The following is a 26,832-nucleotide window of genomic DNA, read 5'->3' on the forward strand; positions in this document are numbered from 1 at the left end:
ATCATGTTGAAACCAATTGATAAGGGGGCAAACGTTTAGGGTTCTGTAACACCTAACGAGCTAGACGTGCTAACGAGCTAGACGTGCTAACGAGCTAGACGTGCTAACGAGCTAGACGTGCTAACGAGCAGGACGTGCTAACGAGCAGGACGTGCTAACGAGCAGGACGTGCTAACGAGCAGGACGTGCTAACGAGCAGGACGTGCTAACGAGCAAGACGTGCTAAAGTCCAACCTCAAAACATAAATGGATAAACCAAAGTCTGTAACACCTTCCCCTTAGGACAACAAGTATATTTTATGACTCAATTTATTAGGATTGTTAATAAAATTGATTATAGACCGATTTATTATACTGCGTCCATGTGTATAAGCTGCAAGTACGTTGAAATTAAATATTTTTCTTTTCAACTAAAACCAAACATATTGTATGTCGGTCATAGTCTTATTTTCAACGACATTTTGCTAGGTGGGATATCCCCAATGTCACAGTTTAAACGTGTCCAAATCAATAGTCCAAATGCAGAAACAGTTTGTGATAAATTGAAAAAATAAACGTAAAATGTACTATATACACAAACATCTGCCACAATAATCATATTACTTATATTTATTTAAACAAGCTCCTTATAAACTGCACAAGCACCAGAAACGCTGTTGTTTTGACAAGTAGCAATAAATCACTGATATCAATTAGGAGGGAAATCAGGTTGTAGGTGCTGTTGAAACTAACACAACTAAAAAAAACACATGGAAATGGGAGATATATTTTACCTCACTGGTTAGAGGACAACCCGCAGAAGACAGTCAGCTACATTTTGGAGTGATGCATTTAAATCTAGGGGTCGCTAAACAAAGGAACAACACTTATTTGTCATCACTCAACGATATCATGTTGAAATCAATTGTGTGACAGAAGGGGGATGAGGTTGCACGTTCTGTTAAAACGAACAGCTCAAAAACCACACAGAATCTGGGAGTAATGTGTACATCCCTGGTTAGAGGACAATTTGTAGAAAACAGTTTGCTACATTTTGAAGTGTTGCATTTTGATTCAAGTGGGTCACCAACGTGGGAAGTGTAACAGGGACAAATGTTTAGGCTTCTACATTGTGACATCATTAAAATACTCCTACTACAATGTTAAAACGTTCTACATTGTGACATTATTTCATTGATATCATGAAACAACTCCTTGATGTATTTTATGTTTAATCAGAGATCTTTTATCAGAGTATCTCTTCCCCTGTGTGTGTCCGCTTGTGTATATTCAGGCTGTTTGGCTGAGTAAAACTCTTCCCACATCGATCACAGCTACAGTAATCCCTCGTTTATCGCGGGGGTTACGTTCCGAAAATGACCCGCGATAAGTGAAATCCGCGAAATAGAAAACTTTTTTTTTTTTTACAATTAGCAACTATTACATGTATACAAATACAGTGACTCACGTGTAGGCCGTTTCACTGCTCTTCAGACTGGGCCGCTGCATCCTGACTGCGCTCTGCAGTGTTCTCTTCTTCTGAAGCCCGCGGTGCAGGTGTGTTTGTTCGGGAGAAGAACATAGTGATAGGCAGCTGTTGTCGCTCTTTTTTCTTCTTTGCAAAAAGATCCTTGTACACCGACATGCCACCATCGATTACGTTGGAGAACTGTAATGAACGGCTCATCAAAGGGTCCCATTCCTCAGCTACTCGCTTAAGTTCAGTGGCCATTCGCACCATGGTTGCTAAGCGACCAAGCGTTAGTCCTTCCTCCTCATCTCTCGTGTCCTCTTCTCCCTCTTCTCTTTCATCGTCGCTTTGTGGCTTTGTCATTTCTGCCAGCTCTGCATCGGTCAGCGGCTGTGCGTCTCCATCAATCAGGGCGTTTATGTCATCCGGACTCATGTCATTAAAGCCGTCTCCTCCAATCTGTTTAGCCAGATTCACAGCTGTTTCTACGGCAGAGTGGTGGACCTCGTCAAGCGAGCCTCCGGTTGCGTTTTGCACTGCCTCTGGCCATAGTTTTTTCCAGCAGGCCTTCAGAGTTTCCGTTTTCATTTCCTGAATGGCCCTCTGAATGTTTTGGAGACACGATGCGATGGTGTATCCACGCCAGTAGTCCTTCAGTGAGAAATCTTGATCCGAGTCCATAGCGTCAACAAGATGTTGCAGGGTGTTGCGCGTATAGAGAGCCTTGAAAGCACGGATGACTCCTTGGTCCATGGGCTGAATCAGGGATGTAGTGTTTGGCGGCAGAAATTCTATTTGCACACCATCATATGCCAAATCATTACCGTGACCTCCGGCGTTGTCAAGGAGCAGAAGCACTTTAAAGTTCAGTCCCTTTCCTCTCAAATAACACTTGACCTCCGGGATGAAACAGTTTTTGAACCAATCCAGATTGAGCGCTTTTGTCATCCAAGCCTTTGCATTATACATCCAGTAAACAGGCAAATCATCCTTATTTTTGTTTTTCAGCGCCCTGGGATTTTTAGACCTGTAAATCAGCCCCGGTTTAATCATGAAACCTGCGGCATTTCCGCACATAGCCAGGGTCAAACGGTCTTTGTGAACTTTAAATCCTGGGGCTTTGGCTTCTTCCTGCATGATGAAGGTGCGGGAGGGCATTCGTTTCCAAAATAAGGCAGTCTCATCCATGTTAAAAACTTGTTCGGGCTTATATCCCCCCTCCTCAATGATCGCCTTGAATTTATTGTTCACGAAGGCTTCTGCCTCAGCGGTATCCGCAGACGCCATCTCACCGTGCAGACAAACATTTTTAAGTCCAAAGCGTTTCTTAAACTTTTCAAACCAGCCCTTGCTTGCATTAAATGCGCTTGGCACTTTGTCAGCAGCACTTGCTGGGGGCCTGGCATCCTCTCCCACTGTGTCAGCAGCACTTGCTGAGGGCCCGGCATCCTCTCCCACTGTGTCAGCAGCACTTGCTGAGGGCCTGGCATCCTCTCCCACTGTGTCAGCAGCACTTGCTGAGGGCCCGGCATCCTCTCCCACTGTGTCAGCAGCACTTGCTGAGGGCCTGGCATCCTCTCCCACTGTGTCAGCAGCACTTGCTGAGGGCCCGGCATCCTCTCCCTCTTCCCCGTCACTGACAGCAAAGTTTTCATACAGCATTCTCGCTTTTGTGCAGATAACGTTTGTATCCAGGGTTATGTTTTTTTTCCTGCAGTCATTAATCCACAGAGCTAATGCCGTCTCCATCCGTACCATGGTCTTGTTGCGGACAGTTACAACCCTTTTTGCATTCGTATTAAAATTGACTGCTGCTGTCGTCCTTATGTTTTTTTCCTCCTTTTTTATGTAACGAACGGAAGATTCATTGATTCCGTAATGGCGAGCAACGGCTGCATAGCTTTTACCTTCCCTTAGCATGTCCAGAAGTTTAACTTTATCTGAGATAGGTAGCATCTTCCGCCGTTTGGGCCCATCCGCAGGTGCTTTTGTCGGTCCAGGCCGACAAAAGGCTGTATATGGTTTCTCTCCTGTGTGTGTTCTATGGTGCATAGTTAGATAGCGAGAAGAAGAAAAACTCTTCCCACAATGATCACAGCTAAAAGGTTTCTCTCCGGTGTGTATTCTATGGTGTATAGTTAGATACCTAGGAGTACAAAAACTCTTCCCACATTGATCACAGCACGGATTATCTCCTGTGTGTGTTCTATGGTGGTTAGTTAGATTGCTAGATTTAGCAAAACTCTTCCCACATTGATCACAGCTATATGGTTTCTCTCCTGTGTGTGTTCTCTGGTGTGCAGTCAGATGGCTAGATTTAGCAAAACTCTTCCCACATTGATCACAGGTATAAGGTTTCTCTCCTGTGTGTGTTCTCTGGTGTGCAGTCAGATGGCTAGATTTAGCAAAACTCTTCCCACATTGATCACAGCTAAAAGGTTTCTCTCCTGTGTGTGTTCTCTGGTGTATTTTAAGTTCTGATGAAGATTTGCAACATTTCCCACAGTCAGAGCAGCAGTGAGATTTCTTCCCTGTGGGTCTCTGCTGGTGTTTCTTGAGGAGTTCTGATCTGGAGAGACTCTTCTCTGCCTTGTCAGCATCATGAGGTTGTTGAGGCTCCGCAGAGATTCCACGATAGTCCCGTCTCTCTCCTGTGTGAACAACAAAGTCAGACGGTTAAAGGGCCACAACAGCAGAACTCCACTGTTTATTTGAGGTAAAAGGTGATGCCCAGAGGTCTGTTAAATTATTTTACAATTGTCTTAAGACAGTCAAACTCTAAGCAGTGTTCCAGACGACCTTTGATCTCCAAAAAAGGCCCCTTTCTGTGTTTGCTAAAATTGCAGCACGAGGGCGATGCACACACAATTTGATTGCAGAAACACCTCCCTGCTAATGAGGAAATCACTAGTTATGGATGTAGTATATCTGGCAATGAGGAAACCACTAGTTATGGATGTAGTATATCTGCCTGGAACAAAAATGGTGAGCAAAGATTTTTGTTTTCCACAATGTATTCTGAATATTACGGTGCATAATCAGCGCAAGATCAGGAGTGCTACTGAAGGAAATTCACATTAAGTTCTGTGTCTATTCACTAATTCACCACCGTGTGGGAAAACGCAGGGGGGTTCTCATAGGCTGACAGCAAAAATAGCCATTTACAGGTTGTTTATGAGTGCATTTCACATTACTATTGGATTACAACTGTTAGGCTCGTTTGAATCTCCTGCTTAATATGTTTGTGTTATTGTCGCAAATCAACTGCTTTATACTTATAAAACACTTCAACCAGTAAAATGCTCTTTAGCTAGCTTTGCTATCAGCGTGAAACTGAGGGTTTGTACATTAAGTGTTAAATAAATTGGCCCATAACTTCACCTAACAACAAGATAGACCTACTGTAGGACCCATAACTTCACCTAACAATAACATGGACCCATAACTTCACCTAACAACAACATAGACATAGGACTATATATAATTTAATATTTCAGGTGAAACATGGAAACTTAAATGTCTTTGTCATGACATTTCATAACCTGATCACCAGATAATTTTGTAAATAATCCCACAAGGCTACTCTGTAATGTGATGTCATTCTAAATGTCCTGAATAAAGGAAAATAGCTCTGTGTGTTGTACAATAGCCGATCCATCAAGGAACAGTTCTCTACACATTATGAGCTAAGTATCTCTGTGTGCCAACAGACTAACGAGAACCTACAGTAAATCAAGCAGACAATAACATTATAAACATCAATTTGTTAGGGATGTTGGATCCAACGTGGAGCACGGCATAACTGTCTTTACCAGAGTAATGAATGAAGAAGCACTTTGGTTGTTGTTGCATGTCGTGATGTTTGTTATTTGACTGTCATTCAGAAAATGATTTCCTGGATCACTTGATGATAGTTGAACATGTGACTATAACAAAACAGCTACAGTATTAAGTATTATGTATAATTATTGAAAAACCACAATAATGACAGTATCCATTTGGGTGTTGTCAATAAAGTTAAGGGGACTTTCGGTTAGAACCATTGGATTTAGCAAACTCTGAAATGATTGAAAACTGTTTTCCCAGGAGGCACTAAATGTGACGTAGTTAGAGAGCATTTCAGAGATCTGAATACTAAAAAACTGTCCCACTGCAAGATCCAGTATTTAAGTTGAAGTTCATCATATGACAAGCGTAACGTTATGACTATAACTACTGTTCCCTGAAGGAGGGAAACTAGGTACAACATACTATCATATCCACATGTTATGACTATAACTACTGTTCCCTGAAGGAGGGAAACTAGGTACAACATACTATTAAATCCACACGTTATGACTATTACTACTGTTCCCTGAAGGAGGGAAACTAGGTACAACATACTATTAAATCCACATGTTATGACTATAACTACTGTTCCCTGAAGGAGGGAAACTAGGTACAACATACTATTAAATCCACATGTTATGACTATAACTACTGTTCCCTGAAGGAGGGAAACTAGGTACAACATACTATTAAATCCACATGTTATGACTATAACTACTGTTCCCTGGAGGAGGGAAACTAGGTACAACATACTATTAAATCCACATGTTATGACTATAACTACTGTTCCCTGAAGGAGGGAAACTAGGTACAACATACTATTAAATCCACATGTTATGACTATAACTACTGTTCCCTGAAGGAGGGAAACTAGGTACAACATACTATTAAATCCACAGGTTATGACTATAACTACTGTTCCCTGAAGGAGGGAAACTAGGTACAACATACTATTAAATCCACATGTTATGACTATAACTACTGTTCCCTGAAGGAGGGAAACTAGGTACAACATACTATCAAATCCACGCCTCGCTGGAAACCCCGCCTTCCACAGGTGATGAGCGTGAGGCTTGGATTTTATTCCTTAAATTTAATAACGCTCTTCACCAACCCAGGAAAGGGCGGGGACAAACAGGTGTTGTACCTCGTTTCTCTCCTTCAGGGAAGTGTAATCATAATCAAAGTTACACTTCCTTTCAGTCAGTCAACTTCGGAACAACATACTACGGGGAAATACAATCATTCCCCATGCCGACCCAAACGGATACTAAATGAAACGGCCCATGGCAGATCACCCAGACCTGACCCCGCAAGATGTGTCAGTTGTCAATTTATTCATTGTCTTTTGTTTGAAACACTCCTGTCAATGTTGAGTAAGGACGCACGCCTGATTACCCATATAGAAGTAGGACTAGTCTACCTGGCCTGCACACAAATGTAGGCCTATAAATGTGCCCATTTGGGGATGTCTGATAGTATTTCAGATTGTCTTAATGCACCACCACTAATGAGTTGTGGAGCTTCTCAAAGTAATTTCTTCTTCACATCCAAACAGCAAGTAAACAAAGTCTAATCACAATCAATTGCGAATGACAATAGTTCCTCAAAGTATTTTTGTAAAATATTTCCAGCTCTCGCCATTTCGATAAACACACGGCATAATATTAATAATTGCCTGGTCGGGTTGTGTTGACGACCGGCTCCCTCTGGTCGGGTTGTGTTGACGACCGGCTCCCTCTGGTCGGGTTGTGTTGACGACCGGCTCCCTCTGGTCGGGTTGTGTTGACGACCGGCTCCCTCTGGTCGGGTTGTGTTGACGACCGGCTCCCTCTGGTCGGGTTATGTTGACGACCGGCTCCCTCCGGTCGGGTTGTGTTGACGACCGGCTCCCTCTGGTCGGGTTGTGTTGACGACCGGCTCCCTCTGGTCGGGTTGTGTTGACGACCGGCTCCCTCTGGTCGGGTTGTGTTGACGACCGGCTCCCTCTGGTCGGGTTGTGTTGACGACCGGCTCCCTCTGGTCGGGTTGTGTTGACGACCGGCTCCCTCTGGTCGGGTTGTGTTGACGACCGGCTCCCTCTGGTCGGGTTGTGTTGACGACCGGCTCCCTCTAGTCAGGTTATGCTGACGACCGGCTCCCTCTGGTCGGGTTGTGTTGACGACCGGCTCCCTCTGGTCAGGTTATGTTGACGACCGGCTCCCTCTGGTCGGGTTGTGTTGACGACCGGCTCCCTCTGGTCGGGTTGTGTTGACGACCGGCTCCCTCTGGTCGGGTTGTGTTGACGACCGGCTCCCTCTGGTCGGGTTGTGTTGACGACCGGCTCCCTCTAGTCAGGTTATGCTGACGACCGGCTCCCTCTGGTCGGGTGATGCTGACGAGCGGCCCCCTCTGGTCGGGTTATTCTGGCGAGCGGCCCCCTCTGGTCGGGTTATGTTGACGACCGGCTCCCTCTAGTTATGACTTCGAGTCATTTGTGTGTCTTAATTATTTGATCAGAATGCTTAAAGCATCAGACAAATTCAGTACGTATATTTGATTTTATAAAAACACATGGGGCGATTGGTAGAAAGAACAGATGACTCTTGGTTGACCAAGATGTATTTTAGTTGGGGACAGCACTAGAACATGATTTTGGGGCTCCCGAGTGGCGCAGCGGACACTGCATCTCAGTGCTTGAGGCGCCACTACAGACACCCTGGATCAAATCCAGACTGTATCACAACCGGCTGTGATTGGGAGTTCCATAGGGCGGCGCACAATTGGCCCAGCGTCGTCCGGGGTAGGCAGTCATTGTAAATAAGAATTTGTTCTTAGCTGACTAGCCTAGTTAAATACAGGTTACATTTAAATAAATAAAAAAAAGTGTTTCATGATAAACCATTTTCTATAAATCCGTCAAGGCACCAACTTTGAGAAGGGTTTAAAACAAAGGTTTAAAACCAATTCATGAATGTAATTGAATCTAGGTATGTCTTGCCTTTAACTATTTGTCATAAACTGTCAACCTCTCTCCGCCTCTCTCCCTTTTCACTCCCCTCTCTCCCTTTTCACTCCCCTCTCTCCCTTTTCACTCCCTCTCCCCGCCTCTCTCCCTTTTCACTCCCTCTCCCCGCCTCTCTCCCTTTTCACTCCCTCTCTCCGTCTCTCTCCCTTTTCACTCCCTCTCTCCGCCTCTCTCCCTTTTCACTCCCTCTCTCCGCCTCTCTCCCTTTTCACTCCCCTCTCTCCCTTTTCACTCCCTCACTCCGCCTCTCTCCCTTTTCACTCCCTCTCTCCGCCCCTCTCCCTTTTCACTCCCTCTCTCCGCCTCTCTCCCTTTTCACTCCCTCTCTCCGCCTCTCTCCCTTTTCACTACCTCTCTCCTCCTCTCTCCCTTTTCACTCCCCTCTCTCCCTTTTCACTCCCTCTCTCCGCCTCTCTCCCTTTTTACTCCCTCTCTCCGCCTCTCTCCCTTTTCACTCCCTCTCTCAGCCTCTCTCCCTTTTCACTCCCCTCTCTCCGCCTCTCACCCTTTTCACTCCCCTCTCTCCCTTTTCACTCCCCTCTCTCCGCCTCTCTCCCTTTTCACTCACCTATCTCCGCCTCTCTCCCTTTTCACTCCCCTCTCTCCCTTTTCACTCCCCTCTCTCCGCCTCTCTCCCTTTTCACTCACCTATCTCCGCCTCTCTCCCTTTTCACTCCGCCTCTCTCCCTTTTCACTCCGCCTCTCTCCCTTTTCACTCCCCTCTCTCCGCCTCTCTCCCTTTTCACTCCCTCTCTCCGCCTCTCTCCCTTTTCACTCCCTCTCTCCGCCTCTCTCCCTTTTCACTCCCTCTCTCCGCCTCTCTCCCTTTTCACTCCCTCTCTCCGCCTCTCTCCCTTTTCACTCCCTCTCTCCGCCTCTCTCCCTTTTCACTCCCTCTCTCCGCCTCTCTCCCTTTTCACTCCCTCTCTCCCTTTTCACTCCCTCTCTCCGCCTCTCTCCCTTTTCACTCCCTCTCCCCGCCTCTCTCCCTTTTCACTCCCTCTCACCCTTTTCACTCCCCTCTCTCCCTTTTCACTCCCCTCTCTCCGCCTCTCTCCCTTTTCACTCCCCTATCTCCGCCTCTCTCCCTTTTCACTCCCCTCTCTCCCTTTTCACTCCCCTCTCTCCGCCTCTCTCCCTTTTCACTCACCTATCTCCGCCTCTCTCCCTTTTCACTCCCCTCTCTCCGCCTCACTCCCCTCTCTCCGCCTCTCTCCCTTTTCACTCCCTCTCTCCGCCTCTCTCCCTTTTCACTCCCTCTCTCCGCCTCTCTCCCTTTTCACTCCCTCTCTCCGCCTCTCTCCCTTTTCACTCCCTCTCTCCGCCTCTCTCCCTTTTCACTCCCTCTCTCCGCCTCTCTCCCTTTTCACTCCCTCTCTCCGCCTCTCTCCCTTTTCACTCCCTCTCCCCGCCTCTCTCCCTTTTCACTCCCTCTCTCCGCCTCTCTCCCTTTTCACTCCCCCTCTCCGCCTCTCTCCCTTTTCACTCCCTCTCTCTCCCTTTTCACTCCGCCTCTCTCCCTTTTCACTCCCCTCTCTCCGCCTCACTCCCCTCTCTCCGCCTCTCTCCCTTTTCACTCCCTCTCTCCGCCTCTCTCCCTTTTCACTCCCTCTCTCCGCCTCTCTCCCTTTTCACTCCCTCTCTCCGCCTCTCTCCCTTTTCACTCCCTCTCTCCGCCTCTCTCCCTTTTCACTCCCTCTCTCCGCCTCTCTCCCTTTTCACTCCCTCTCTCCCTTTTCACTCCCTCTCTCCGCCTCTCTCCCTTTTCACTCCCTCTCTCCGCCTCTCTCCCTTTTCACTCCCTCTCTCCGCCTCTCTCCCTTTTCACTCCCTCTATCCTCCTCTCTCCCTTTTCACTCCCCTCTCTCAGCCTCTCTCACTTTTCACTCCCTCTCTCCGCCTCTCTCCCTTTTCTCTCCCTCTTTCCGCCTCTCTCCACCTCTCTCCCTTTTCACTCCCTCTCTCCGCCTCTCTCCCTTTTCACTCCCTCTCTCCGCCTCTCTCCCTTTTCACTCCCCTCTCTCCGCCTCTCTCCCTTTTCTCTCCCTTTTCACTCCCTCTCTTCGCCTCTCTCCCTTTTCACTCCCTCTCTCCGCCTCTCTCCCTTTTCACTCCCTCTCTTCGCCTCTCTCCCTTTTCACTCCCTCTCTCCGCCTCTCTCCCTTTTCACTCCCTCTCTCCGCCTCTCTCCCTTTTCACTCCCTCTCTCCGCCTCTCTCCCTTTTCACTCCCTCTCTCCGCCTCTCTCCCTTTTCACTCCCTCTCTCCGCCTCTCTCCCTTTTCACTCCTTCTCTCCGCCTCTCTCCCTTTTCACTCCCCTCTCTCCGCCTCTCACCCTTTTCACTCCCCTCTCTCCTTTTTCACTCCCCTCTCTCCGCCTCTCTCCCTTTTCACTCACCTATCTCCGCCTCTCTCCCTTTTCACTCCCTCTCTCCGCCTCTCTCCCCTTTCACTCCCTCTCTCCGCCTCTCTCCCTTTTCACTCCCTCTCTCCCTTTTCACTCCCTCTCTCCGCCTCTCTCCCTTTTCACTCCCTCTCTCCGCCTCTCTCCCTTTTCACTCCCTCTCTCCGCCTCTCTCCCTTTTCACTCCCTCTCCCCGCCTCTCTCCCTTTTCACTCCCTCTCTCCGCCTCTCTCCCTTTTCACTCCCCCTCTCCGCCTCTCTCCCTTTTCACTCCCTCTCTCTCCCTTTTCACTCCGCCTCTCTCCCTTTTCACTCCCCTCTCTCCCCTCTCTCCGCCTCTCTACCTTTTCACTCCCTCTCCCTCTCTAAGAACTTCCCATTTGAATCAATAAGGATTGCAGTTGTGGGTGACTATCTGGGTGGAGCAGACTGGGAGGCTGGTATTCTGACCTGGGCTGGAGCAGACTGGGAGACTGGTATTCTGACCTGGGCTGGAGCAGACTGGGAGGCTGGTATTCTGACCTGTGCTGGAGCAGACTGGGAGGCTGGTATTCTGACATGGGCTGGAGCACACTGTGCTGGAGCAGACTGAGAGGCTGGTATTCTGACCTGTGCTGGAGCAGACTGGGAGGCTGGTATTCTGACCTGGGCTGGAGCAGACTGGGAGGCTGGTATTCTGACCTGGGCTGGAGCAGACTGGGAGGCTGGTATTCTGACCTCGGCTGGAGCAGACTGGGAGGCTGGTATTCTGACCTGTGCTGGAGCAGACTGGGAGGCTGGTATTCTGACCTGTGCTGGAGCAGACTGGGAGACTGGTATTCTGACCTGGGCTGGAGCAGACTGGGAGGCTGGTATTCTGACCTGGGCTGGAGCAGACTGGGAGAATGGTATTCTGACCTGGGCTGGAGCACACTGTGTTGGAGCAGACTGGGAGGCTGGTATTCTGACCTGGGCTGGAGCAGACTGGGATGCTGGAATTCTGACCTGGGCTGGAGCAGACTGGGAGGCTGGTATTCTGACCTGGGCTGGAGCACACTGTGTTGGAGCAGACTGAGAGGCTGGTTGGCTGACCTGGGCTGGAGCAGACTGAGGGGCTGGTATTCTGACCTGGGCTGGAGCATACTGACCCTGGTTTAATCATAAACAATATGATTTAATGTGGCATGAAACAAAAAAACACTAATTCTCAGTCAAAAGCACAAGTCAGAACACAGCCTCTCTATTCTCTCATGTGCTTTCAGGTCCTCTGCCTGGGAAAATGTCTTTCCACACAGTGAGCAGCGGTATGTCTTCTCCTCCTGTGTATGTATTCTTTCATGCTTATTCAGAAGTCTTAACCGGTTAAAACTCTTTTCACACAGGGAGCAGTGGTACGTCTTATCCCCTCCTGTGTGTGTCCTCTCATGCCGATTCAGGGCCCCTAACTTGAAAAAACTCTTTCCACACAGGGAGCATTGGTAGGGTTTTTCTTGTCTGTGTCTCCTCTCATGGTCTTTAAGGCTCCCTGAATGGCTAAAACTCTTTCCACACTGGGAGCATTGGTAGGGCTTTTCTCCTGTGTGTGTCCTTTTATGCTGTTTTAGGTTCCCTAACGTGATAAAACTCTTTCCACACAGGGAGCATTGGTAGGGTTTTTCTTGTCTGTGTCTCCTCTCATGGTCTTTAAGGCTCCCTGAATGGCTAAAACTCTTTCCACACTGGGAACATTGGTAGGGCTTTTCTCCTGTGTGTGTCCTCACATGCGCCTTCAGGTCACCTAACTTCCTAAAACTCTTTCCACAGTGGGAGCAGTGGTAAGGCTTCTCTCCAGAGTGTATTCTCTTATGCCCCCATAGGCTTCCTGCCCAGGTAAAAGTCATTCCACATTGAGAACAGCGATAAGGCTTCTCTCCAGAGTGTTTTTTCTTATGCTGCTTCAGGGCCCTTAACCAGGGAAAACTCTTTCCACAGTGGGAGCATTGATGTCGTCTCGTTGGTTTGGGTGTCGCCGGGTCTGGTTTCCCTGAAGAACTCTTCCCGCTGTCATCGTGAGAGTCTGGTGTCTCTCCTGTCAAAGACAAACAGATTATTTAGTTTAAAAACTAAACTACCAAATTGGCCTTCATACCATCATGGCCACCGAATCATCCCCAACTTCCAATTGGCTCATTCTTTTCCCCTGTAACTATTCCCTAGGTCGTTGCTGTAAATGAGAATGTGTTCTCAGTAAACATACCTGGTAAAATAAGGGATACAAATAAATCACAGTGGCTGTGGTGCCAGGACAACAACCTCTCCCTCAACGTGATCAAGACAAAGGAGATGATTGTAGACTACAGGAAAAAGAGGAGCAGGTTGAGAGCTTCAAGTTCCTTGGTGTCCACATCACCAACAAACTAACATGGTCAAATGCACACCATGACAGTCGTGAAGCCGGCACGACAAAACCTATTCCCCCTCAGGAGACTGAAAACATTTAGCATGGGTCCTCAGATCCTCAAAAGGTTCTACATCGAGAGCATCCTGACTGGTTGCATCACTACCTGGTACGGCAACTGCTCGGCCTCCGACCGCAGGGCACTACAGAGGGTAGTGCGAACGGCCCAGTACATCACCGGGGCCAAGCTTCCTGCCATCCAGGACCTCTATACCAGGCGGTGTCAGAGGAAGGCCCTAAAAATTGTCAAAGACTCCAGCCACCCTAGGCATAGACCGTTCTCTCTGCTACCACACGGCAAGCGGTACCGGAGCGCCAAGTCTAGGTCCAAAAGGCTTCTTAACAGCTTCTACCCCCAAGCCATAAGATTCCTGAACATCTAGTCAAATGGCTACCCAGACTATTCACATTGCCCCACCACACCACTGCCACTCTCTGTTGTCATCTATGCATAGTCACTTTAAATAACTCTACCTACATGTAAATTCTACCTCAACTAACCGGTGCCCCCGCACATTGACTCTGTACCGGCACCCCCCTGTATATATTGTCATTTTTTACTTGTTACTTTTATCTCTTATACTTATCCGTATTTTTTGAAACTGCACTGTCGGTTAGAGGCTCGTAAGTTAGCATTTTACTAAATGTGAATAATAAAATTTGATTTGATTTGTAGTGCCAAGTCATCACAGAGTGGCTGTAATGCTTCTAGGCCAATGTTTCCCAAACTCGGGACCCCGAGGGGTGCACATTTTGTTTTTTTCCCCCTGACACTACACAGCTGATTCAAATAATCAAAGCTTGGGGTCCAGAGGACCGAGTTTGGGAAACCATGTTGTAGCCTAACAAAAACCCCTATTAAACTTGACTGCTGTTATGCACTTATTAGGCATTTACTGGATACATAGCCCAGTCAGTATAGGATAGATTTTAAGTGTACATTACAAAAGACGAAGAAGCAATATTCCAAGCCGCAGCTATGAGACAGTCTCAAAGAAGGAGGAACAGAATGGAACTAGTGTCAGACATGACCAGTAGAGTAGTAGAATGGAACTAGTGTCAGGCATGACCAGTAGAGTAGTAGAATGGAACTAGTGTCAGACATGACCAGTAGAGTAGTAGAATGGAACTAGTGTCAGACATGACCAGTAGAGTAACAGAATGGAACTAGTGTCAGACATGTCCAGTAGAGTAACAGAATGGAACTAGTGTCAGACATGACCAGTAGAGTAGTAGAATGGAACTAGTGTCAGACATGACCAGTAGAGTAACAGAATGGAACTAGTGTCAGACATGACCAGTAGAGTAGTAGAATGGAACTAGTGTCAGACATGACCAGTAGAGTAGCAGAATGGAACTAGTGTCAGACATGACCAGTAGAGTAACAGAATGGAACTAGTGTCAGACATGACCAGTAGAGTAGTAGAATGGAACTAGTGTCAGACATGACCAGTAGAGTAGTAGAATGGAACTAGTGTCAGACATGACCAGTAGAGTAGTAGAATGGAACTAGTGTCAGACATGACCAGTAGAGTAGTAGAATGGAACTAGTGTCAGACATGACCAGTAGAGTAGTAGAATGGAACAAGTGTCAGACATGACCAGTAGAGTAGTAGAATGGAACTAGTGTCAGACATGACCAGTAGAGTAACAGAATGGAACTAGTGTCAGACATGACCAGTAGAGTAACAGAATGGAACTAGTGTCAGACATGACCAGTACAGTAACAGAATGGAACTAGTGTCAGACATGACCAGTAGAGTAGCAGAATGGAACTAGTGTCAGACATGACCAGTAGAGTAGTAGAATGGAACTAGTGTCAGACATGACCAGTAGAGTAGTAGAATGGAACTAGTGTCAGACATGACCAGTAGTAGAATGGAACTAGTGTCAGACATGACCAGTAGAGTAGTAGAATGGAACTAGTGTCAGACATGACCAGTAGAGTAACAGAATGGAACTAGTATCAGACATGACCAGTAGAGCAGTAGAATGGAACTAGTGTCAGACATGACCAGTAGAGTAGTAGAATGGAACAAGTGTCAGACATGACCAGTAGAGTAGTAGAATGGAACTAGTGTCAGACATGACCAGTAGAGTAACAGAATGGAACTAGTGTCAGACATGACCAGTAGAGTAACAGAATGGAACTAGTGTCAGACATGACCAGTAGAGTAACAGAATGGAACTAGTGTCAGACATGACCAGTAGAGTAGCAGAATGGAACTAGTGTCAGACATGACCAGTAGAGTAGTAGAATGGAACTAGTGTCAGACATGACCAGTAGAGTAGTAGAATGGAACTAGTGTCAGACATGACCAGTAGTAGAATGGAACTAGTGTCAGACATGACCAGTAGAGTAGTAGAATGGAACTAGTGTCAGACATGACCAGTAGAGTAACAGAATGGAACTAGTGTCAGACATGACCAGTAGAGTAGTAGAATGGAACTAGTGTCAGACATGACCAGTAGAGTAGTAGAATAGAACTAGTGTCAGACATGACCAGTAGAGTAGTAGAATAGAACTAGTGTCAGACATGACCAGTAGAGTAACAGAATGGAACTAGTGTCAGACATGACCAGTAGAGTAACAGAATGGAACTAGTGTCAGACATGACCAGTAGAGTAGTAGAATAGAACTAGTGTCAGACATGACCAGTAGAGTAGTAGAATAGAACTAGTGTCAGACATGACCAGTAGAGTAACAGAATGGAACTAGTGTCAGACATGACCAGTAGAGTAACAGAATGGAACTAGTGTCAGACATGACCAGTAGAGTAGTAGAATTGAACTAGTGTCAGACATGACCAGTAGAGTAACAGAATGGAACTAGTGTCAGACATGACCAGTAGAGTAACAGAATGGAACTAGTGTCAGACATGACCAGTAGAGTAACAGAATGGAACTAGTGTCAGACATGACCAGTAGAGTAACAGAATGGAACTAGTGTCAGACATGACCAGTAGAGTAACAGAATGGAACTAGTGTCAGACATGACCAGTAGAGTAACAGAATGGAACTAGTGTCAGACATGACCAGTAGAGTAACAGAATGGAACTAGTGTCAGACATGACCAGTAGAGTAACAGAATGGAACTAGTGTCAGACATGACCAGTAGAGTAACAGAATGGAACTAGTGTCAGACATGACCAGTAGAGTAACAGAATGGAACTAGTGTCAGACATGACCAGTAGAGTAACAGAATGGAACTAGTGTCAGACATGACCAGTAGAGTAACAGAATGGAACTAGTGTCAGACATGACCAGTAGAGTAACAGAATGGAACTAGTGTCAGACATGACCAGTAGAGTAGTAGAATGGAACTAGTGTCAGACATGACCAGTAGAGTAGTAGAATGGAACTAGTGTCAGACATGACCAGTAGAGTAACAGAATGGAACTAGTGTCAGACATGACCAGTAGAGTAGTAGAATGGAACTAGTGTCAGACATGACCAGTAGAGTAACAGAATGGAACTAGTGTCAGACATGACCAGTAGAGTAACAGAATGGAACTAGTGTCAGACATGACCAGTAGAGTAGTAGAATGGAACTAGTGTCAGACATGACCAGTAGAGTAACAGAATGGAACTAGTGTCAGACATGACCAGTAGAGTAACAGAATGGAACTAGTGTCAGACATGACCAGTAGAGTAGTAGAATGGAACTAGTGTCAGACATGACCAGTAGAGTAGTAGAATGGAACTAGTGTCAGACATGACCAGTAGAGTAACAGAATGGAACTAGTGTCAGACATGACCAGTAGAGTAGCAGAATGGAACTAGTGTCAGACATGACCAGTAGAGTAGTAGAATGGAACTAGTGTCAGACATGACCAGTAGAGTAACAGAATGGAACTAGTGTCAGACATGACCAGTAGAGTAACAGAATGGAACTAGTGTCAGACATGACCAGTAGAGTAGTAGAATGGAACTAGTGTCAGACATGACCAGTAGAGTAACAGAATGGAACTAGTGTCAGACATGACCAGTAGAGTAGTAGAATGGAACTAGTGTCAGACATGACCAGTAGAGTAACAGAATGGAACTAGTGTCAGACATGACCAGTAGAGTAGTAGAATGGAACTAGTGTCAGACATGACCAGTAGTAGAATGGAACTAGTGTCAGACATGACCAGTAGAGTAGTAGAATGGAACTAGTGTCAGACATGACCAGTAGAGTAACAGAATGGAACTAGTATCAGACATGACCAGTAGAGTAGTAGAATGGAACTAGTGTCAGACATGACCAGTAGAGTAGTAGAATGGAACAAGTGTCAGACATGACCAGTAGAGTAGTAGAATGGAACTAGTGTCAGACATGACCAGTAGAGTAACAGAATGGAACTAGTGTCAGACATGACCAGTAGAGTAACAGAATGGAACTAGTGTCAGACATGACCAGTAGAGTAACAGAATGGAACTAGTGTCAGACATGACCAGTAGAGTAGCAGAATGGAACTAGTGTCAGACATGACCAGTAGAGTAGTAGAATGGAACTAGTGTCAGACATGACCAGTAGAGTAGTAGAATGGAACTAGTGTCAGACATGACCAGTAGTAGAATGGAACTAGTGTCAGACATGACCAGTAGAGTAGTAGAATGGAACTAGTGTCAGACATGACCAGTAGAGTAACAGAATGGAACTAGTGTCAGACATGACCAGTAGAGTAGTAGAATGGAACTAGTGTCAGACATGACCAGTAGAGTAGTAGAATAGAACTAGTGTCAGACATGACCAGTAGAGTAGTAGAATAGAACTAGTGTCAGACATGACCAGTAGAGTAACAGAATGGAACTAGTGTCAGACATGACCAGTAGAGTAACAGAATGGAACTAGTGTCAGACATGACCAGTAGAGTAGTAGAATAGAACTAGTGTCAGACATGACCAGTAGAGTAGTAGAATAGAACTAGTGTCAGACATGACCAGTAGAGTAACAGAATGGAACTAGTGTCAGACATGACCAGTAGAGTAACAGAATGGAACTAGTGTCAGACATGACCAGTAGAGTAGTAGAATTGAACTAGTGTCAGACATGACCAGTAGAGTAACAGAATGGAACTAGTGTCAGACATGACCAGTAGAGTAACAGAATGGAACTAGTGTCAGACATGACCAGTAGAGTAACAGAATGGAACTAGTGTCAGACATGACCAGTAGAGTAACAGAATGGAACTAGTGTCAGACATGACCAGTAGAGTAACAGAATGGAACTAGTGTCAGACATGACCAGTAGAGTAACAGAATGGAACTAGTGTCAGACATGACCAGTAGAGTAACAGAATGGAACTAGTGTCAGACATGACCAGTAGAGTAGTAGAATGGAACTAGTGTCAGACATGACCAGTAGAGTAACAGAATGGAACTAGTGTCAGACATGACCAGTAGAGTAGCAGAATGGAACTAGTGTCAGACATGACCAGTAGAGTAACAGAATGGAACTAGTGTCAGACATGACCAGTAGAGTAACAGAATGGAACTAGTATCAGACATGACCAGTAGAGTAACAGAATGGAACTAGTGTCAGACATGACCAGTAGAGTAACAGAATGGAACTAGTGTCAGACATGACCAGTAGAGTAGTAGAATGGAACTAGTGTCAGACATGACCAGTAGAGTAGTAGAATGGAACTAGTGTCAGACATGACCAGTAGAGTAACAGAATGGAACTAGTGTCAGACATGACCAGTAGAGTAGTAGAATGGAACTAGTGTCAGACATGACCAGTAGAGTAACAGAATGGAACTAGTGTCAGACATGACCAGTAGAGTAACAGAATGGAACTAGTGTCAGACATGACCAGTAGAGTAGTAGAATGGAACTAGTGTCAGACATGACCAGTAGAGTAGTAGAATGGAACTAGTGTCAGACATGACCAGTAGAGTAACAGAATGGAACTAGTGTCAGACATGACCAGTAGAGTAGTAGAATGGAACTAGTGTCAGACATGACCAGTAGAGTAACAGAATGGAACTAGTGTCAGACATGACCAGTAGAGTAACAGAATGGAACTAGTGTCAGACATGACCAGTAGAGTAGCAGAATGGAACTAGTGTCAGACATGACCAGTAGAGTAGTAGAATGGAACTAGTGTCAGACATGACCAGTAGAGTAACAGAATGGAACTAGTGTCAGACATGACCAGTAGAGTAACAGAATGGAACTAGTGTCAGACATGACCAGTAGAGGAACAGAATGGAACTAGTGTCAGACATGACCAGTAGAGGAACAGAATGGAACTAGTGTCAGACATGACCAGTAGAGTAGTAGAATGGAACTAGTGTCAGACATGACCAGTAGAGTAGTAGAATGGAACTAGTGTCAGACATGACCAGTAGAGTAACAGAATGGAACTAGTGTCAGACATGACCAGTAGAGTAACAGAATGGAACTAGTGTCAGACATGACCAGTAGAGCAACAGAATGGAACTAGTGTCAGACATGACCAGTAGAGTAGCAGAATGGAACTAGTGTCAGACATGACCAGTAGAGTAACAGAATGGAACTAGTGTCAGACATGACCAGTAGAGTAACAGAATGGAACTAGTGTCAGACATGACCAGTAGAGGAACAGAATGGAACTAGTGTCAGACATGACCAGTAGAGGAACAGAATGGAACTAGTGTCAGACATGACCAGTAGAGTAGTAGAATGGAACTAGTGTCAGACATGACCAGTAGAGTAGTAGAATGGAACTAGTGTCAGACATGACCAGTAGAGTAACAGAATGGAACTAGTGTCAGACATGACCAGTAGAGTAGTAGAATGGAACTAGTGTCAGACATGACCAGTAGAGTAACAGAATGGAACTAGTGTCAGACATGACCGGTAGAGTAACAGAATGGAACTAGTGTCAGACATGACCGGTAGAGTAGTAGAATGGAACTAGTGTCAGACATGACCAGTAGAGTAACAGAATGGAACTAGTGTCAGACATGACCAGTAGAGTAGTAGAATGGAACTAGTGTCAGACATGACCAGTAGAGTAGTAGAATGGAACTAGTGTCAGACATGACCAGTAGAGTAGCAGAATGGAACTAGTGTCAGACATGACCAGTAGAGTAACAGAATGGAACTAGTGTCAGACATGACCAGTAGAGGAACAGAATGGAACTAGTGTCAGACATGACCAGTAGAGGAACAGAATGGAACTAGTGTCAGACATGACCAGTAGAGGAACAGAATGGAACTAGTGTCAGACATGACCAGTAGAGTAACAGAATGGAACTAGTGTCAGACATGACCAGTAGAGCAACAGAATGGAACTAGTGTCAGACATGACCAGTAGAGTAGTAGAATGGAACTAGTGTCAGACATGACCAGTAGAGGAGCAGAATGGAACTAGTGTCAGACATGACCAGTAGAGCAACAGAATGGAACTAGTGTCAGACATGACCAGTAGAGCAACAGAATGGAACTAGTGTCAGACATGACCAGTAGAGGAGCAGAATGGAACTAGTGTCAGACATGACCAGTAGAGCAACAGAATGGAACTAGTGTCAGACATGACCAGTAGAGTAGCAGAATGGAACTAGTGTCAGACATGACCAGTAGAGTAACAGAATGGAACTAGTGTCAGACATGACCAGTAGAGTAACAGAATGGAACTAGTGTCAGACATGACCAGTAGAGTAGTAGAATGGAACTAGTGTCAGACATGACCAGTAGAGTAGTAGAATGGAACTAGTGTCAGACATGACCAGTAGAGTAGTAGAATGGAACTAGTGTCAGACATGACCAGTAGAGTAACAGAATGGAACTAGTGTCAGACATGACCAGTAGAGTAACAGAATGGAACTAGTATCAGACATGACCAGTAGAGGAACAGAATGGAACTATTTCTGGATACAATCTGGCAAGTCTATTCCTGCAAATGTGTAGGCCATGAAATACTTTAAACTGTAGTAACCCGTGTCTACCTGAAGAAGTGTTTCTGGGGTATACTGTGAATCTGTTGGTACATGAGAAGTGTGTCTGGTGTATACTGTGAATCTGTTGGTACATGAGAAGTGTGTCTGGGGTACACTGTGAATCTGTTGGTACATGAGAAGTGTGTCTGGGGTACACTGTGAATCTGTTGGTACATGAAGAAGTGTTTCTGGGGTACACTGTGAATCTGTTGGTACATGAGAAGTGTGTCTGGTGTATACTGTGAATCTGTTGGTACATGAGAAGTGTGTCTGGGGTACACTGTGAATCTGTTGGTACATGAGAAGTGTGTCTGGGGTATACTGTGAATCTGTTGGTACATGAGAAGTGTGTCTGGGGTATACTGTGAATCTGTTGGTACATGAAGAAGTGTGTCTGGGGTACACTGTGAATCTGTTGGTACCTGAAGAAGTGTGTCTGGGGTATACTGTGAATCTGTTGGTACATGAGAAGTGTGTCTGGGGTATACTGTGAATCTGTTGGTACATGAGAAGTGTGTCTGGGGTATACTGTGAATCTGTTGGTACATGAGAAGTGTGTCTGGGGTACACTGTGAATCTGTTGGTACCTGAAGAAGTGTTTCTGGGGTATACTGTGAATCTGTTGGTACCTGAAGAAGTGTGTCTGGGGTATACTGTGAATCTGTTGGTACATGAGAAGTGTGTCTGGGGTATACTGTGAATCTGTTGGTACATGAGAAGTGTGTCTGGGGTATACTGTGAATCTGTTGGTACATGAGAAGTGTGTCTGGGGTATACTGTGAATCTGTTGGTACATGAAGTGTGTCTGGGGTACACTGTGAATCTGCAGGTACCTGAAGAAGTGTTTCTGGGGTATACTGTGAATCTGTTGGTACCTGAAGAAGTGTGTCTGGGGTATACTGTGAATCTGCAGGTACAATGAGAAGTGTGTCTGGGGTATACTGTGAATCTGCAGGTACCTGAAGAAGTGTGTCTGGGGTATACTGTGAATCTGTTGGTACCTGAAGAAGTGTGTCTGGGGTATACTGTGAATCTGCAGGTACAATGAGAAGTGTGTCTGGGGTATACTGTGAATTTGCAGGTACCTGAAGAAGTGTGTCTGGGGTACACTGTGAATCTGTTGGTACCTGAAGAAGTGTGTCTGGAGTATACTGTGAATCTGCAGGTACAATGAGAAGTGTGTCTGGGGTATACTGTGAATCTGCAGGTACAATGAGAAGTGTGTCTGGGGTATACTGTGAATCTGCAGGTACCTGAAGAAGTGTGTCTGGGGTATACTGTGAATCTGTTGGTACATTAGGAAGTGTGTCTGGGGTATACTGTGAATCTGTTGGTACATTAGGAAGTGTGTCTGGGGTATACTGTGCTCTCTAACTAGATGTTCAAAGGAGGTAAATATACTTTCATGGAAAAGGTATTTTCCACTCTTCAGTCCTTTCTGAAAACATACCTGGAAGGCTGTGTCTATGAGGAAGGGCGTGAAGAGTGGGTTGGAAATAAAAGGCATGGATGAGATAGCTTGTCTGTGTCTGACGTGGATCCTAAACTGAGACCTGAGTGAACTTTCACAATAGGGTTGATTGAGTGGTATTGTTTACTCAATGGTAGGGGGACAGACTAAGGAGACGAGGGGTGGAAGGGGCACAGACTAAGGAGACCAGGGATGGAGGGGCACAGACTAGGGAGACCAGGGATGGTAGTGGAGCACAGACTAAGGAGACTAGGGATGGTAGTGGAGCACAGACTAAGGAGACCAGGGATGGTAGTGGAGCACAGACTAAGGAGACCAGGGATGGTAGTGGAGCACAGACTAAGGAGACCAGGGATGGTAGTGGAGCACAGACTAAGGAGACCAGGGATGGTAGTGGAGCACAGACTAAGGAGACCAGGGATGGTAGTGGAGCACAGACTAAGGAGACCAGGGATGGTAGTGGAGCACAGACTAAGGAGACCAGGGATGGTAGTGGAGCACAGACTAAGGAGACCAGGGATGGTAGGAGCACAGACTAAGGAGACCAGGGATGGTAGTGGAGCACAGACTAAGGAGACCAGGGATGGTAGTGGAGCACAGACTAAGGAGACCAGGGGTGGTAGTGGAGCACAGACTAAGGAGACCAGGGATGGTAGTGGAGCACAGACTAAGGAGACCAGGGATGGTAGTGGGGCACAGACTAAGGAGACCAGGGATGGTGTTTGACATGAGTTATTTTCCATAAAGGAACACACCGGTCCTTCCTCCTCTATGAATGTTCCTAGGCCGTCATTGTCTGAAATATATATATATTTATTTTTTAATGTAAAAACCCAAAAGGTTATCTTGTGAATATTAGCAGTCCAGTAGTAATGGAGGACAAGGGTCCCCCTCTCCTTTCTGTCTCTCCAAAAAACACTTCACACAACCGTGGGACCTTTTTATTCCAAATTTAAGTCGATAGATAGTAGCTGTCTATTAAAAAATATATACTGGTTGTTGGATTCCTAATGTCTACTCAAAAGGTAGGAAGAAGTTTGGTCCTAATTGGATGTTGGACACTATATTTATAGAATATTATGTGAATCCTTATAAATCAAAAGGGCTAATCAATTAGCTTAATTTCCTCAGAGATCAGTTGCTGAAATGACACGGAATGCCTCAGCTGTTTTTCCTACGTCTGTAGCAGCAGTTGGAATTTACAGTTATCCATCCCTGTGATTGGGTAGGGTAACTCCTACTCTTACAGGTTAGTAAAGAGGTCAGGTAATATGGGAGTTGGACTGTGCCTAAGAACAGCCCTTAGCCGTGGTATATTGGCCATATACCACAAACCCCCGGGGTGCCTTATTGCTATTATAAACAGGTTACCAAGGTAATTAGAGCAGTAAAAATAAATGTTTTGACATACCTGTGGTATACGGGCCTAATTGCTTAAATAAACGATATATACTCCCCTATGTATTTATTCAGACAGGGAAGATAACAGTTTAATGTGACTCTATACTCCAGAATTTTAGCTATGAGATCAAATGCTTCATATGAGACAGCACAGAACGTCACCTTTCATTTGAGGGTATTTTCAGGGTATCTGTTCTACCATTTAGAAATAAAATGACTTCATGTATCTAGTCTCTCACATTTGAATGCGTCATAAGTATTTGGCCAAAATTCACTTCTATGTGTATTGAAGTAGTCATAAGTGTAGTATTTGGTCTCACATTCCTACAACATAATAACTACATCAAGCTTGTGACTCTACAAACATGTTGGATGCATTTGCAGTTTGTTTTGGTTGCGTTTCAGATGATGTTGTACCCAACAGAAATGAACGGTAAATAATGTATCGTGTCATACGAGTCACACAAGAATAGAATATGTTTCTGAACACTTGTATATTAATGTGGATGCTAACACGATTAGGGATAATCATGAATGGATCATGAATAATAATGAGTGAGAAAGGTAGAGCCATACCCCTCATACCTCTAAAAAATGTGAACCTCCCCTGTTATTGGTCATTAAACGCTTCAGTGTCCTAATAAAAAGATAGGGGAGTGTAGCCGAGGGGAGAGGAGAAGGCGGAAACTTTTCAGTTCCTCGGCGTACACATCACAGACAAACTGAAATGGTCAGACAGTGTAGTGAAGAAGGTGCAACAGCGTCTCTTCAACCTCAGGAGGCCGAAGAAATAAAATGGCATTTCATTAACGTCTGCTAACCATGTGTATGTGACCAATAACACTTGATTTGGTACTTAAACGTTGTATATCTCCACTGTCCTCATGAACAGATAGGGAGAGTAGCGGAGGGCTTGAAGGAATGGAACAACTCTAATTCAGTCTCCACTGTCCTAATGAACAGATAGGGGAGAGTAGCTGAGGGCTTGAAGGAATGGAACAACTCTAATTCAGTCTCCACTGTCCTAATGAACAGATAGGGGAGAGTAGCGGAGGGTTTGAAGGAATGGAACAACTCTAATTCAGTCTCCACTGTCCTCATGAACAGATAGGGGAGAGTAGCGGAGGGCTTGAAGGAATGGAACAACTCTAATTCAGTCTCCACTGTCCTAATGAACAGATAGGGGAGAGTAGCGGAGGGCTTGAAGGAATGGAACAACTCTAATTCAGTCTCCACTGTCCTCATGAACAGATAGGGGAGAGTAGCTGAGGGCTTGAAGGAATGGAACAACTCTAATTCAGTCTCCACTGTCCTAATGAACAGACAGGGGAGAGTAGCTGAGGGCTTGAACAAATGGAACAACTCTAATTCATAGACAGAGCTGTGGATGCAAGGCCCGACCATGAGATCAAAATGATCGTTTTAAATACGTTTTGAGTCAAATACAGTGTTTGTCTACATTTGCATTGTTTACACACAACGGAGCTTTACGAGCTTATATTTGGGGTTCTGGTGAGGAGCACATTTCAGTGCAATGCCCCTTTGGCTTTATAACCACACATTAGTTCAACAACTGCAGAGTTTCTGGCTGTGTTTTTAAGACAGTACTCACTGGTGTTAATCAGATCTTCAGTCTCCTCTTCCTCTTCGTCTCTCCAAACGTCTTCCTCCTCCTCTTTTATTGAGATAGCCTCCTCTTCCACTCCAAAAGGTTCTTCCTCTTCTTTAAACGTGATACTGATAGCCTCCTCTTCCTCCTCTTTCATTCTGAAAGCATCTTCCTCTCCTTTTACGGAAACATCCTCCTCTTCCCCCTCTTCTTTCACGACAACGTTCAGCCACAGGCCCTCTTTCTCCGTCCAGCAGACCTCTTCTTTAGCAGGAGGAGAGTAGCTTGGAGAGCTCATGGTGGGCTAGCTAGCATTGACGATTAGCTTAGGTTCAGTATAATCAACAAATGTGTAAAATGAGCAAAAACAAGTTACGCTTAAGTTAAATAGTAGATACGTAAAGAGGATTGTGTTAAAAACACCGAGATCAATAATGGTCCAAAGAGCTTGTTTTCGGTTGTATGTTGGCTACCAGGCTACGGAGGTGGTTGAATGAGTCAGCATCCGTGTTGTTGAAACAGCTTCCGGTGTCGTGTAGTCCACTAGATATGACGTCACCATCTGAAGACGCATATCGCCGTCAGCTGACTGGAATGAGTAACGCAGTTTAGAAAAATATTCACTACATTGTTTATTAATTTAAAGATGAGCAAATATGTTTTGTCTGACTTCTTACAGCCAATACTTTCGTCTATGCAGACCTGTAGCTACATGTGAATATGTACATTATGAATATATAATGCTAGAATAGTTCTGTGTCGCACAGTTGGTAAAGCATGGCGCACGCAACGCCAGGGTTGTTGGTTTGATATGAGTCTGCTTAATTAATAACATTTTAATAAATTAATACCTAGTTAAGGATTTAACTACAATCCTGACAATATAATGTCAGTTGTCAGTTGTGGCTGCTTTGCCTGATGTATTGTTGTCTCTACCTTCTTCCTCTTTGTGCTGTTGTCTGTGGCCAATAATGTTTGTACAATGCTTTGTGCTGCTACCATGTTGTCATGTTGTGCTGCTACCATGTTGTCATGTTGTGTTGCTACCATGTTGTTGTCATGTTGTTGTCATGTTGTGCTGCTACCATGTTGTTGTCATGTTGTTGTCATGTTGTGCTGCTACCATGTTGTTGTCATGTTGTTGTCATGTTGTGCTGCTACCATGTTGTTGTCATGTTGTGTTGCTACCATGTTGTTGTCATGTTGTGCTGCTACCATGTTGTTGTCATGTTGTGCTGCTACCATGTTGTTGTCATGTTGTTGTCATGTTGTGCTGCTACCATGTTGTTGTCATGTTGTTGTCATGTTGTGCTGCTACCATGTTGTTGTCATGTT

The 26,832-nt window shown here is 45.4% G+C and overlaps 1 protein-coding gene across 1 annotated transcript; it reads right to left on the reverse strand.

Moving 5' to 3' along the window:
* Positions 1-437: 437 nt before the first annotated feature.
* Positions 438-26,047, reverse strand: LOC129842432 (uncharacterized). Its single transcript, XM_055910993.1, has 2 exons — positions 25,501-26,047; positions 438-4,101 (listed from the first exon to the last, which is right to left on the reverse strand). Exons 1-2 carry the CDS (start codon positions 25,793-25,795, stop codon positions 1,460-1,462), a joined length of 2,937 nt encoding a protein of 978 aa, XP_055766968.1. The 5' UTR covers positions 25,796-26,047; the 3' UTR covers positions 438-1,459.
* Positions 26,048-26,832: the final 785 nt, after the last annotated feature.

The sequence above is a fragment of the Salvelinus fontinalis genome, unplaced genomic scaffold, assembly GCF_029448725.1.
Source record: "Salvelinus fontinalis isolate EN_2023a unplaced genomic scaffold, ASM2944872v1 scaffold_0041, whole genome shotgun sequence".
NCBI classification, from domain to species: Eukaryota; Metazoa; Chordata; class Actinopteri; order Salmoniformes; family Salmonidae; genus Salvelinus; species Salvelinus fontinalis.